At 39.7% G+C, this 13,909-nt stretch overlaps 1 protein-coding gene across 1 annotated transcript in view; it reads left to right on the plus strand.

Moving 5' to 3' along the window:
* CENPF (centromere protein F) overlaps window positions 1-13,909 on the plus strand; it is a gene marked incomplete at its 5' end in the record, with an annotated part of 50,338 nt that overhangs the window by 29,835 nt on the left and 6,594 nt on the right. The window contains 6 exons of the mRNA XM_081025403.1: window positions 276-3,113; window positions 4,373-4,525; window positions 7,027-7,203; window positions 7,926-8,087; window positions 11,595-11,760; window positions 13,015-13,491. Of these exons, the coding sequence (XP_080881529.1) occupies window positions 276-3,113; window positions 4,373-4,525; window positions 7,027-7,203; window positions 7,926-8,087; window positions 11,595-11,760; window positions 13,015-13,491 (3,973 nt within the window). The remainder of the gene's footprint in view (window positions 1-275; window positions 3,114-4,372; window positions 4,526-7,026; window positions 7,204-7,925; window positions 8,088-11,594; window positions 11,761-13,014; window positions 13,492-13,909) is intronic.

Below are 13,909 nucleotides of genomic sequence, written 5' to 3' on the forward strand. Positions count from 1 at the left end.
ATGTATCCCCGGGTAGATGGTCAAATAACTGAAGAGTTTGGCTTCACGATAAATACCTTACCCAGTGCCTTGCTCATAGAGATCCCTTACTGAATGTTTGTTTGTACTGAATATTTGGATGGAGAGAAGAGACTGGTGGGAAATATGTCCTTTGAAATGATGTGTTTAGCAGACGCAAGAAGCCAATTTCGATAAAGTAGTATTTAAGCCTATTTTTTGTATTTCGATTCTTCTTGAAAAATAAAATACATTCTCGTTATATATTACAGCTACAGGATATTCAGCGTGGAAACGATGGCTGTGACATCAAAGAATCAGAAGAATGTGCTTCAGAAACGAAAGAGAGAACACTAAAGGAGCTCACTGATCGTATTTTTGAAAAAGATGTTCAGGACCTCAGTCTACAGATGGAGAAAATAACCAAGATGGGTGCAGGTGAACTTGCAGGAGAGTGTTCGAGGGAACAGTCCCCAGAAACCAGTTATGAGTCCCCAGTGGAAGACAAAGCCCAGGACTTTTCAGAATGCATTTCTGAATCGTCACTTCCTAGTCCCAATACTTTGGTACCTATAGATCTCCTGGAGAATCAGGTAACCATTCAGAATCTCCAACTGCACGTAAAAAAGACATCAAATGAAAATCAGAGACTACTTCATATTATAGAGGAACGTGGCAAAAATGTTGAAATTTTGCTAAGTGAAATAAAACAGTTAGACTCAAAGCTCAATTTACAGGAAGTGCAACTAACTACCAAGAATGAAACATGCATGGAACTGGAGAAAATTGTTGAGGAGCTTAAGAAAGAAAAATCAGATTTAATTGAAAAATTGGAATCCTTTTCTAGTGATAGTAAGGGGTTCTGCCAGAGAGTCGGAAGTTCGGAAGGCCTCTACTCTAGTTCAGAAATGGGCACAAACGAATTGTCCCATGAAGTTATTGAAGACAGTGTAGTCAAAGTGATGGACAATTGGAGAGAGAGATTTCTCGATGTGGAAAATGAGCTGAAGAGGGTCAAGTCTGAGAAAGGCAACATTGAGCGTCATGCCCACTCTGTGGAAGCTGACTTAGAGGTAGTTCACACAGAGAAGCTATGTTTAGAAAAAGACAATGAAAAAAAGCAGCAAGTTATAATCTGTCTTGAGGAAGAACTCTCCATGGTCACAAGTGAGAGAGATCACCTTCGTGGAGAATTAAATACTTTGTCAAAAGAAAATAAAGAACTGGATCTGATGTCTGAAAAGATGAAGGAGCAAATACGAGATCTTGAATCCCATCAAGAGAAGTGTCAACATCATATCAATGTGCTGGAAGCTGAGATGAAGGACAAAACAGAGCTTCTTCAGACTCTGTCCTGTGACATAAGTGAGCTGTTAAAAGAGAAAGCTCATCTCCAGGGGCAGCTGCAGAGTTTAGAAAAGGAGTCACAGGCATTGTCATTGGCAAAAAGTGAGCTGGAAAACCAAATCGGACCATTGAAGACAGAGAAAGAGTCACTTGTCAGAGAATCCGAAAGCCTGCAGACCAAATTCTGTGAACTGGAACAGGAGAAGCTGAATGTCGCTACGGCCTTGGAAACAGCCCTGGTGGAAAAAGGCGAAGTTGCAGTGAGGCTGAGCTCAACTCAGGAGGAGGTGCATCATCTGAGAAGTGGTATCGAGAAACTGAGGGTCCGCATCGAGGCCGATGAAAAGAAACATCTTCATGTCTCAGAGAAACTTAAGGAACGTGAGCGTAAGATTGATTCGCTTCAGGATAAAGTTGAGAATCTTGAAAGAGAGCTGCAGATGTCAGAAGAAAACCAAGAGACGATGATTCTTGATGCTGAGAATGCCAAAGCAGAGGTAGAGAACCTAAAAACACAAATGGAATTGACGACCAAACACCTGAAAGCTTTAGAATTAGACCTTGTCGAGGTAAGGTCTGAAAAAGAAAATCTGACAAAACAGCTACAAGAAAAACAAGGTCAACTGTCTGAGTTAGACACATTACTCTCTTCATTTAAAAATCTGTTAGAAGAAAAGGAACAAGAAAAAATACAGATGACACAAGAATCTAAAGCTACAGTGGAGATGCTCCAAACAGAATTGAAAGAGCTAAACGAGGAAGTGGTAGCCTTGTATGATGATCAAGAGACCGGCAAGGTCAAAGAACCACAGAGCCTGGATTCCCCAGTGCAGGAAGTGCATCAGCTGAGAAACAGCATTGAAAAGCTGAAAGTCCACCTAGAAACTGATGAAAAGAAGCAGCTCCAGGTCTTAGAGAAACTGAAGGAAAGTGAGCATCATGCAGATTTGCTTAAGGACAGAGCTGAGAACCTTGAAAGAAAACTAGAGATATCAAGAAAAAACCACGAACATGTGATTCTGGAGGCTGAGAATGCCAAAGCAGAGGTGGGGACCCTAAAGGCAAAAGTAGAGGAGATGTCCCCGAGTCTGAGAGATTTGGAATTGGATCTTGTCAGTATGAGGGCAGAAAAAGAACATCTGACGAAAGAATTACAAAAAGAGCAAGGACGAGTATCCGAATTAGAAATATTAAATTCCTCAATTGAAAATCTCTTGCAAGAAAAAGTACAGATGACAGAAGAATCTAAGATTGCAGTGGAGAGCCTTCAAATACAAATAAAAGAGCTAAATGAGAAGGTGGCAGCCTTGTGTGATGATCAAGAGACCTGGAAGGTCAAAGAACAGAATCTGAGTGGTCAAGTAGATTATCTTGAACTTGAGAAGGCTCAGTTGCTGCAAGGCCTTGAGGAGGCCAAAAGTAATTACGTTATTTTGCAGTCTTCTGTGGATAGCTTCATTCAAGAAATAGAAGATGGCAAACGGAAACTAGAGAAGAAGGATGAAGAAATCAGTGTATTTAAAACTCAAATTCAAGACCGAGAGCAGCTCCTCTCTAAACTGTCCCAGGTGGAAGGAGAGCAGCAAGTTTGGAAGAAGCAAAAAACAGAACTGGAGAATCTGACGGTGGAATTGGAGCAGAAGATCCAAATGTTACAGTCCACAAAGGACACTTTGCAGGACACCTTGGAATCACTGCAGAGTTCTTACAGAGATCTGGAGAAAGAACTTGAATTGACAAAAATGGAAAAAATATCATTTGTTGAAAAAGTAAGTATCTTCATCTACATCTGTATATGTTGTCAGGAGGGAGGGAAACCACCGTGTGAATTGTATTTCCTTCTGGGTGATGTTTGCAGTCCTGGACCATTCTTTGTGAAGGCTTGAAGTTTATAGGGTCTTGAAACTTTGGAGACATTGGGTTGGCTCCAGCAGTAGTGATGCTTTCTTTGCTTTGGCACACATTTACACGGGGCACTTGTGTGGGTTGGCCCAGCTTTTCATTGTGGCACCTGGACATAGGAGAAACTCTGGGTTGTGTATTACCTAGTTCTAATTATATTTGCCTTTATTGCATTACAGCAGAATAGTAGCCTCCCGGTACCCAGGTGAGAACCACTTCTATAGAGAGTTTAACAGGCACTAGTAAGAGTCAGACGGGATCCCCTTTGCCCCTGCCCTACCTTTTTTTGCCTTTAGGAGAAAGAACTATTAAAGATAGTGATATAGTTGTCACCAGGAGAACCCTCTTGGCTCCAAAGGGTATGTCCTGGGGATTTTGTGCTTTCAGCTCCCTCTTTGGTACCTTTTCTTTGTGTCGTCTCCTGTTTTGTCAGCTGATGATTAAAGGGAAGATCTGCCATCATGAGGCTCAATTATTAATGAAGTATTATGGTTTTGTCCTATATGCTTACTTACTGATCGAGGAAAGTGATTCCTTCAAATTAAAATTTTACTGGGCAAATATGAAAAGGAAAAGGGAGTGTCGAGAAAATGCGATCTATCATAACTGCATTCCAAGAATTTTAAGCTTTTGGATAGCTTGCAAGAGATGGCAGTTATGGTAGAGATGATTAGAAAAATGACACCACTGTTTCGACTTCAGGGAGCACATGCAAACAATAGACCTTTAACTGATTATAGGGATGTTTCTTACAGATTACGATGACATTGGAGGATTAGTAGAGATCCAAGAACTGATAAAAATCTAAGACGCTGCCTCAAATACTATTCTCTGATTTTTTAAGTTTAATTCAAATTAATACCTTTATGAAGGATTTTAAGACTTAGTAATATTATCTTTCCTTGTCATTCCTTTCCTTATTGCCGTCTTTTATTCTTTGCTGAGACGAAAAGGTAAGCTCACCGATAGATTTTGAGAATATTAGTTGAGTGGACAGTAGAGGGAGGATTAGCCAGGTTCCATTATTACTGAAGGCTGAAGTGATGTCACGACTATGTTGTATCAGTGTGATTAATTTGATCAAAACACAACCAAAAGCAGATCCTAATGGAAGATTACCTTTCAGGTAACCGCAATGACCTCGAAGGAAACTGAGCTGCAGAGGGAAATGCAGGCGATGGTACAGAAAACGACAGAGTTGAAAGAAGAATTTAGTAGGGAGAAAAATAGGCTAATGGAAGAATTAAATGTGATGTCGGAAGAAACGAAGATCAGCAAAGTAAGTTAATCTGTGACCGATTCATTACACTGGAAATTCAGTGTGCTCACTCTCCGTGTTTGTTTTCATAAGACCTGTAACGTACCAAACTTTTTTTAGCTTTTGAAAAAATTAAGCCCACACTTATGTCATGATCAGGCTTGGAGTCACCTTGATCAACCAGCAGTGTCACGAGCCCAGGAGTTATGAGAGGTTTCTGAACACATGAACGTACCTGTCACAGAGCCCAGATAGTTTCTCATAGAAGAGGGCCCTTGCATTAGAGTCACTCCCATCAGAAATCGATTTCAGTAGGCTGCTTTCCTAGCCTGCCACAGATTACAAGCCAGAATGTTGCTAAAGATGGATGCACTGATCTTGCATAGAACTAAACAAATAGCAGAAAGGAAGCCTCAGGAAAATGCAAGGTTAGAGCAGTCGTGGGGTGCTGTTTTTAGGGCGGGGTTAATGTGGCGGATCGATAGCATGTGGGCTGCTACTCCCCACTGCTGCCCCAGAGCAGACCGCTCATTTGTGCCGCCTCCCTTTCTCCTGAATCTCTTAACGCTGAGTCCAGGTAGCAGCTGCTTCATGTGCAGGGCTGACAGATACAACAAAACCTGTTTGCCAAACCCGTTTAAATGGTAAACATTCCTGTATTTATGTATTGTCCTCGTGCAGTTTCACCCCTAAGTAATACTTCGAAAAGGATAGCAAAGTATAGTTGTGATTATGACACTGAGTAATCACAAAAAGTTGAAATGATACTTGTAGTAGCCTGTATAAGAAATTGGGGAAATTGGTGCTTTTTGTTAAGCCTGCATTTAAGCTAATGAAAACTTAAGGTTTGGCATTTAATCTCAGCAATTGACTTAAGGAATTTTCTGGCAATGCTGTGTGGAAGACATTCTTAGGGATGGTATTCAAGTATTGCGTCTGCTGAAATCTCTTGGTACTGAGCAGCTTGGGACTATCTCAAGTATATTGTTATTTGTATGTCACTTTTAGGGTCTACTTAAAAGAAAAGCGAGGCGTTCAGCCTCAAGTTTATACATACAAGTGTGTTAGTTTACAATGGCTTCATTCATTCATTCATTCATTCATTCATTCATTCATTCATTCTGCAAATAATAAGCCTTACTGAGCTCAGAGGATAGAATGTTGAACCATAGCTATTCTGTGGTTCTTGTATTCATAGAGCTTACAGCCTAGACACATGAGAAATCATTCAACAGGAAACATATGAAATAATAAACTGTTAACTGTTAGAAAGGAAACAAGATTCTTCACTGGAGAATAGTTGGCGAGTGGGGTGTGGGGAAAGGCAACAACCGAATTTGGATAGGTGGTCAGAGACTCACCTGAAGGATGAGGAGTCAGGACCGGGCAGAGGACGGAGCCTTCTGGGTCTAGAGAGCGGTGTGGTAGTGTCTTTGAGATCGGAAAGATCTTTGTATGTTTTAGACATCGGAAAGAAATCATGTGGCTGGAATCAGATGGAAAATGATAGGAAAAGAATTGGACAGGAAGGAAGGCCATAGTAAGGAAACACAATAAAATCTGAAGTGACGCCAAATACATGAGGCTGGCGTTTAAAGGAAAGATGTGGGGTGGATACGTTCACTTGGCTAGTTCAGAACATAGGTAGTATTTAAAAATTACAGGACTGATCAAAAATACAGACGGAGAAGAGAAGGAGGCTCGGGGCCGAGCCCAGAGGACCTCCAGCCTGCAGGGTGAGATGGAGGGGAAGAGCCAGCCAGGAAAATGTGGGGACATGAGGAGGCATACCAGTTCCGTGTCCTAGGCGCCAAGAGCGAAGGCTGCCTGAGGACGGAAGCAGAGGTCAGAGGAGATGAGGACCGAAGGTGCTCCTCAGATTTGCAACGTGGAGGTGATGACACCATGAAAAGCTATTTCAGGAGGAGTTGGGACGAAATCAGGTTGGAGTGGCTGAACGAATGTCAGAGGAGGAAGTGGACAGAGCACGTATGCAGACACACGTAGGAACACTTATTTGGGATTGGGCACGGAGAAGGCGGATACCTCCATGGCTGGGGTTCTGCCAGTCCTGCACAGTGAAGGGTTGAGGGAGTTTGGAAGGAAATTCTTAGGACGTGGAAGCTAAGTTGGTCTAGGAAGAAAACAAAGTCTGGAATGGCATGAGCTTGAAGGTCCTGATGGCAGGGCTGTTGATGAGGTCAAAGAATTACTGTAGTGGGAGTACTTAAGCAAACCTAGTAGCCTAGGAGGGTATGGTGCCAGAAGTTGAGGTCTCAGAGATTCTGTGCTCCCTGTGGATGTGACTTTGGGGGTGGCTAGGCTGGAGCAGAGGAAATTGTCACCAGAGATGAGGCCTCAATTTAATGTGAATACATTGCTGAGGATTATAGCACTGTTCTGTATAGGTTTTTGTCTTGCCCATAAACTATTTTTCTCCCCATCTCAGTACTCAATGTTTCCTAAGATACAGATCCAGGTTCTTAATTCTTTTTCTGTGATTTTATTATTTTCCTCATTAGGGTCAATTGAAGGAGTCCATGCTAGAAAATAATGAACTGAAAAAGAGCTTGGATTGCGTACACAAAGACCAGATGGAAAAGCAAGAGAAGATGAGAGAAGAAATAGCTGAATATCAACGACAGCTTCAGGAAGCTGAAAAGAAACACCAGGCTTTGCTGCTAGATACAAACAAACAAGTAAAACGTTGGGTTTGGTAATGGGACTGGCTAGAAAGTGTGTGTTGATGATAATGTAGCATTTTTTGCAAGAAGGTCAAAGTTCTGCATTATGACTGTGCTGTGTGACCTCAGGAATGGTCCCCTCATGTTAACTTCACTGTCTTCCCCCGACTGCATGTCTCCTTTTACGACTTAATTTTTAAGAATACGTTCCCATCTGGGTAGTAATTTTTAATAGAATAGTATCTTGTTTCCCCCAAAATAAGACCTAGCCGGACCATCATTTCTAATGCGTCTTTTGGAGCAAAAATTAATATAAGACCCAGTCTTATTTTACTATAAGACCTGGTCTTATTTTAATATAATATAATATAATATAATATAATATAATATAATATAATGTAATACCCAGTCTTATTTTACTATAATATAAGACCGGGTCTTATTTTAATATAAAACCTGGTATAATGTAATATAATATAATATAATGTAATGTAATGTAATATAATATGTAATATAATATGTAATATAATATAATACCGGGTCTTATATTAATTTTTGCTTGAAAAGATGCATTAGAGCTGATGGTCCGGCTAGGTCTAATTTTCGGGGAAACACAGTAGGAGAATCTCAAAGATCATTTGAAATGGTCCTTGGAACAGTAGTTTTATTTTTTGTTTGTTTTCCTTACAATGTTTGTAGCCGAGCCTCCTGGCTAAAGTACCATTTTTCTGCCCTAGCATGAAATGGAAATCCAGACATATCGAGAGAAACTGACTTCTAAAGAAGAATACCTCCACTCACAGAAGGTGGAGATGGACCTCTTGAAGTCCAGTAAAGAAGAACTCAGTAATTCTTTGAAAGCAACCAATGAGATTTTAGAAGGATTGAAGAAAACCAAGGTGTGTTTACTTCTCATTACTTCATGACTTAGAATGGTATATACAGAATAATAGTGGTTTTAGTGATACTGAATTACGAGCTTTCATTTTTTCATGAAAGAGGTTTTTTGTAGTCATAAATAATAGTAATCAATTCTCTACTAAGTTGTTTTTAAAAATCAGCGGATGGCCTGCAGTCTTGAATAAACTTTATCCACTACTTAGTGAATCCTCAAATTAAAGGATGTTAAAGCCTTCTCGAGATGGACATGAAGATGAAGCCAAGAACAGACTAGGGTAGACCCCTCAGCTGTAAGTAATAGTTTGGTGGGCAATTCCAAAGTCTTGCTTGATTGGTCTCCAAGTTCATTGCTATCACCAAACCCACTTTCCTATGGCTTCTTAGGAGATCAAGGTGTGACAAAGCACTTGGTCAGGCACACACATGTGCACATTCTCCTCTTTCTCCCCATGCAACGATCATAAAACTTTTTTCTTTAAGGAAAAAAGAAGGCCAACCCTAATCTCAATATTGTTAGACTGTAGAGGGTACGTGGAAAGGGAGACTGTTTTGATTCTTAGCTATTTTTCATAAAATGGATATCATCTGGAATGTATAATAATGAACCTGGAAAATAAATACCTTCCAGTAAAGGTTTTTACTTACAGAGTGATTTAAATGTTTAAAATTGTGATCTTAATTGTATGTTGAATACATGCAAACTGAAAACTAGGCATAAACTTCTTATGTTTACAGCTCTTATACAATTATCAAGGTGAAGAAAATATACCAATAGAATACAAAACTAATAAAATTCAAAATAACGTTAATGATCAGTAATCTTTTGCTGCTACAAAATGAGAGATGTTAGAAAGAAGTAGCTCCAGGTATAAAAATACTTTTTTATTTACTCACTTTCTACCTTGTTAATCTTTGACAGTTTTACTGTGGGGAATCCGTGTGTGTGTGTGTGTGTGTGTGTGTGTGTGTGTGTGTGTGTGTGTGTACACACCGGGTACAAAATGGTGCATTGTTAGTTGAGTATCCAGATCACTTGTAATTTTAATGAGCTGCCACTTGATAAGCATTGTTGATATTGAATTAAATCAATCTCTAATCCAATTATGGTTGGAATCAGAAAATTTCAAAAGTGCAGATTTACTGCAACATTGCTAATAAAATATTTTAAGATGAGTTATACAAAAATGAAATTACTAGCAACATGAATATGATGCTCACGTTTTGTTTCGTTTTTTGAAATAGTTTGGTTTGCCTTTACCTGTTCATGATCTCTTTCCAGAAACTCTTAGAACTAGATTGTTTTAGAATTCTGCAATTTTTAGATATTACGTAATACAATGCATATGCCACGTATTATATAATATCCCAGTAGGATCTGGGATAATACTTCATACAAATACATATTTCTGTAACAAAATGTATGAATATTCTCACAAGGTGGGATAAAGACTATAAATACCTACATGTCTGTTCAGGTCAAGTTTTCCCTCTAAATTATTTTCAAGGTTTTTTGTTTTTGTTTTTGTTTTTTTGGTTAAGGAACTGTAAACTTCTACTACTAAGAAGTGTATAATGCCGCAGTTCTCCCAACATTCTATTTACTTTCTGTTTGAGCTACTTATAAAATTTAAATTTGTATTATGAGCTGTAATATTTTTTAGCCGTCACTTGGTGCAACTAAAATGAATGCTGTCTTAGACAGTGAAATTTTGCCACAGCCCAAGATTATAAATGGGAACATAGTTCTCTCATTGAGAAATTTTGACCCACCAAGAATATGACCGTGGACATATACAGTGGGGTAAAGACAGTCTCTTCAATAAATTGTATTGGAAAAACTGGACAGATACATACAAGAAAATTGAAGCTAGACCACTTTCTTACCGCATATACAAAAATAAACTCAAAATAGATTAAAGACTTAAATATAAGACCAGAAATCATCGAACTCCTAGAAGAAAGCATAGGCAGCATACTCTGACAGTGCGCTCTTAGTAATATTTTTTGGTGGGTATATCGCTTTGGGCAAGAGAAACAAAAGAAAAAAATAAACAAATGGGACTACATCAAACTAAAAAGTTTTGCACAGCAAAGGAAACCATCAACAAAACGAAAAGATAACCTACCGAATAGGAGAAGATATTCACCAATGATACATATGATAAGTGGTTAATATCCAAAATTTATAAAGAACTCATACATTTAACAACAAAAAACCCCCAAGCAATCCAATTAAAAAATGTGCAGAGGACCTGCATAGACTTTTTTCCAAAGAGGACATACAGATGGCCAGCAAACACATGAAAAGATGCTCAGCGTCACTAATCATCAGGGAAATGCAAATAAAAACCACAATGAGATATTACCTCTCGCCTGTCAGAATGCCTATCATCAATAAATCAACAAACAACAAGTGTTGGCGAGGATGTGGTGTAAAGGGAAGCCTCGTGTACTGTTGGTGGGATTGCAAATTGGTGCAGCCATTATGGAAAACAGTATGGAGGTTTCCAAAAAGTTAAAAATAGAACTACCTTATGACCCAGCAATTCCACTTCTGGGTATGTATCCAAAGAAATCAAAAACACTAATTCGAAAAGATACATGCATCCCTATGTTCATTGCAGCATTATTTACAATAGCCAAAATATGGAAGCAACCTAAATGTTTATCAATAGACAACTGGACGAAGGGGCGGTGGAACATGTATACAATGGACTATTACTTGGACATGAAAAAGAATGAAATCTTACCATTTGTGACAACATGGATGGACCTACAGGGTATTATGCTAAGTGAAATAAGTAAGAGAGAGAAAGACAAATAAATACTATATGATTTCCCTTGTATGTAGATCTAAAAAACGAACAACAAAACAAACTCATAGATACAGAGCACAAACTAATGATTGCCTGATGGAAGCAGGTTTAGGGGTAGGGCTGAAAAAGATGAAGGGATTAAGAAGTACAAATTTGCTGTTGCACAGTAGTCATGGGGATGTAGGATGTAGCATAAGGAATATAGTCAATAATATTATCATAAGTATGTATGGTGCCAGTGGGTACTAGATTATCTATCAGGGGAATCACTCAGTAAGGTATGTCAATGTCTAACCACCATGTTGTACACCTGAAACTGATAATATTGAATGCCAACTATAACTAAAAATAAAAATAAAAAAGGCTGTGTCCACGGACCCCTAACCCCACCCCCTACGTGTGATTCCCATTGGATAAACACAGGCAGTGGGCAACTTAATAGAACATTATCTTAGGAACCAGGCCTTGAGCTTGCTGATACTAAGAAGGGGAGTGAGGACACCGTCGTCTATCTGGGAAACTTAGGAAACTTGAGTGGAGAAGGTGAATTGTTTTATGCATCTTTTGATATTTTATTTTGAATATAGTAATTCTTAAATTTACAATATGTGATTCTTAATTGTATCTTGTCAGTTATTTTTTTGCTCACAAAGAAATTCAAGGTTTTAAATTCAAGGTTTTGTTTTATAGACAGACAATCTAAAATACGCACATCAACTGAAGAAGGACAATGAACGTTTACAGGAGAAAATAAAGTTGTTGATCAAATCGAGTAAACAGCTGGAGGAGGCAAAGGAAATGCTACAGAAAGAGCTGTCTCACCTTGAAGAAGCTGCACAAGAGAAACAGAAAACAGGTGGGCGTCACCTGGGCACATCAGTGAGCCAAAACCATGTTCCTCTGGTGACATCCTGGTGGTGTACACAGGAAACATTTGGAGTCTCTGTTTTATTGGCGTGCCGATTTTCAGCAGTTATCCGTTTTCCAGTTTCCGAATTCTGTGCTCAGCTTGGGGTCATTAATACGATTAGGAAGGAAGCCTGCATTTTGAAATAGAATAATCACATCTTCTGTTCTGTAATACACACAAGAAACTGGCAGCACATTTTACTCTTGAGCCATTCTAAGAAGAGTTTTTCGTGTGGATGTCTCCATCTACCTGGTTCTATGTCAAATACCGATTGGCATCTGAGCTGGCAGTAGGAATTTATGAGCAGCTGATTCCGGTTTCCTTGGCTCATCCTTGTGGGTCAACTAAATGGAAAGGTTGAGGGAGGGGCTGTATTTTGGGGTGTGGAGGTAAAATAAAGAAAAGCAGTGACAAATGTCCTTGTCACTTTTCTGTACTTGTGCCCCCAGAATGCATGCTCTTACCGAATGGAAAGGTGATGGCAAGTGTTTGTGTGGGTCTTCTGGACCATAGCTTGGCAGGGTCTTACTTCTTTCACATAGCATAATGCCCTGTAGGTCATCCATGTCAGTGGTGTTGCCTGCTGAGAAGAGTACTCAGAGTGTAGTGGGGCTTCTGGGAGCTTTTCTAATGGACTGAACACCAGTCGTGGCAGCTACAAGTTGACCAAGACTCCCACCTTTATAGTGTCCTCCAAGCTTTTGTCCACCAGATTCTCCATTGTTTCCAAATGGTTTTCAGAGCTTCTTTGGACTTACCTTATCACTGGTCCCCTTCTGTCTCCCAAAGCCATTACCACTGGGACTTCATATTCTTTACCTGCTTTTGTTGTTCATTCACTTATGATGGAAAGAATGGACAGGGGGAAATAAAGGACGTGCTAAATTCATTTGACCTCATGAATAACTACAAGAAAGTGTGATGGGTTGGCTGAAATACGAGTTTGAGATTTTGGTAGATTTTAACATAAGTTGTCCTAATAAGAGGTATGGAAACAACTAGAATATGTACCTTGATATGATACCGCCCAAATGACAGTTGTTTGAACTATCAGAATGTGCGTAGCTATATTTTCCCGACTTCTCCAAAAGCAGACAAACAAAAAAATCAAAGAACACATCTAAAGTTTCCTGCTCGATTGTGCCCAGTGTCAACTAGGGAAGCATCAGGGGATGTGATGTGTCGCTTTATTTTTGATAGGTACCGTTGTGGATGCCAATGTAGATGAATTAATGACCGAGGTAAAAGAACTGAAGGAAAGCCTTGAAGAAAAAAGCAAGGAGGCAGACGAATACTTGGATAAGTACTGTTCCCTGCTGATAAGCCATGAGAAGTTGGAGCGAGCCAAAGAGACGTTAGAAACACAAGTTGCTCGTCTGAGTTCACAGCAATCTAAACTGAATCTCCAGAGTTCTCCTTTGCTGAATTCAGTTGTTCCAGGATCATCTCTAGCTCCTTTTGTTGCTGAGAAGAAGTTACCATCCGGCCAAAATAAAGCTTCAGGCAAACGACAGAGGTCCAGTGGGATTCGGGAGAGTGGAGGAGGAACAGCGTCTTCTACACCAGAGTCATTTTCTAAAAAAAGCAAGAAAGCGGTCAAAAGTGAAGTTCACCCTGCGGAGGCTGCAGAAGATACTGAGTTTGAGCCTGAGGGACTTCCGGAAGTTGTAAAGAAAGGTGTGCGTACTTTAAAAACAGAATTATTTGGGTTCTTTTGAAAGTCCACACAAAAGTTCACTTGCAAAAAGATTAGTTTTTAGGTTATTGCATAACTGCACTAACTCAGCTTCAGAAGCAACAGCCACTAACTCAGCTTCAGAAGCAATGGCCTACTTTTAAATTGGTAAGGTCCGTATTTTTCTTTCCGCCATGAGAGAATGACTAGGATCTAATTACTCATGTCACACTGCAGAAAGTGCTGGGACATTTGAAACATGACTGTCAAAAACTTGTTCAGATTTTGACACTTTTGTGCTGTAAAATCCCCAAATCAAGACATCCTTCAAGCTTCCCTGTCTTCGGTCGCGTCCGACCCAGGTAGTTGGTAAGCTGGAGGATGGGCTGGATGATGCTGGCCCCCTGGCTTACCACTTAC

The sequence above is a fragment of the Rhinolophus hipposideros genome (genome assembly GCF_964194185.1).
Source record: "Rhinolophus hipposideros genome assembly, chromosome: 19".
NCBI lineage: Eukaryota > Metazoa > Chordata > Mammalia > Chiroptera > Rhinolophidae > Rhinolophus > Rhinolophus hipposideros.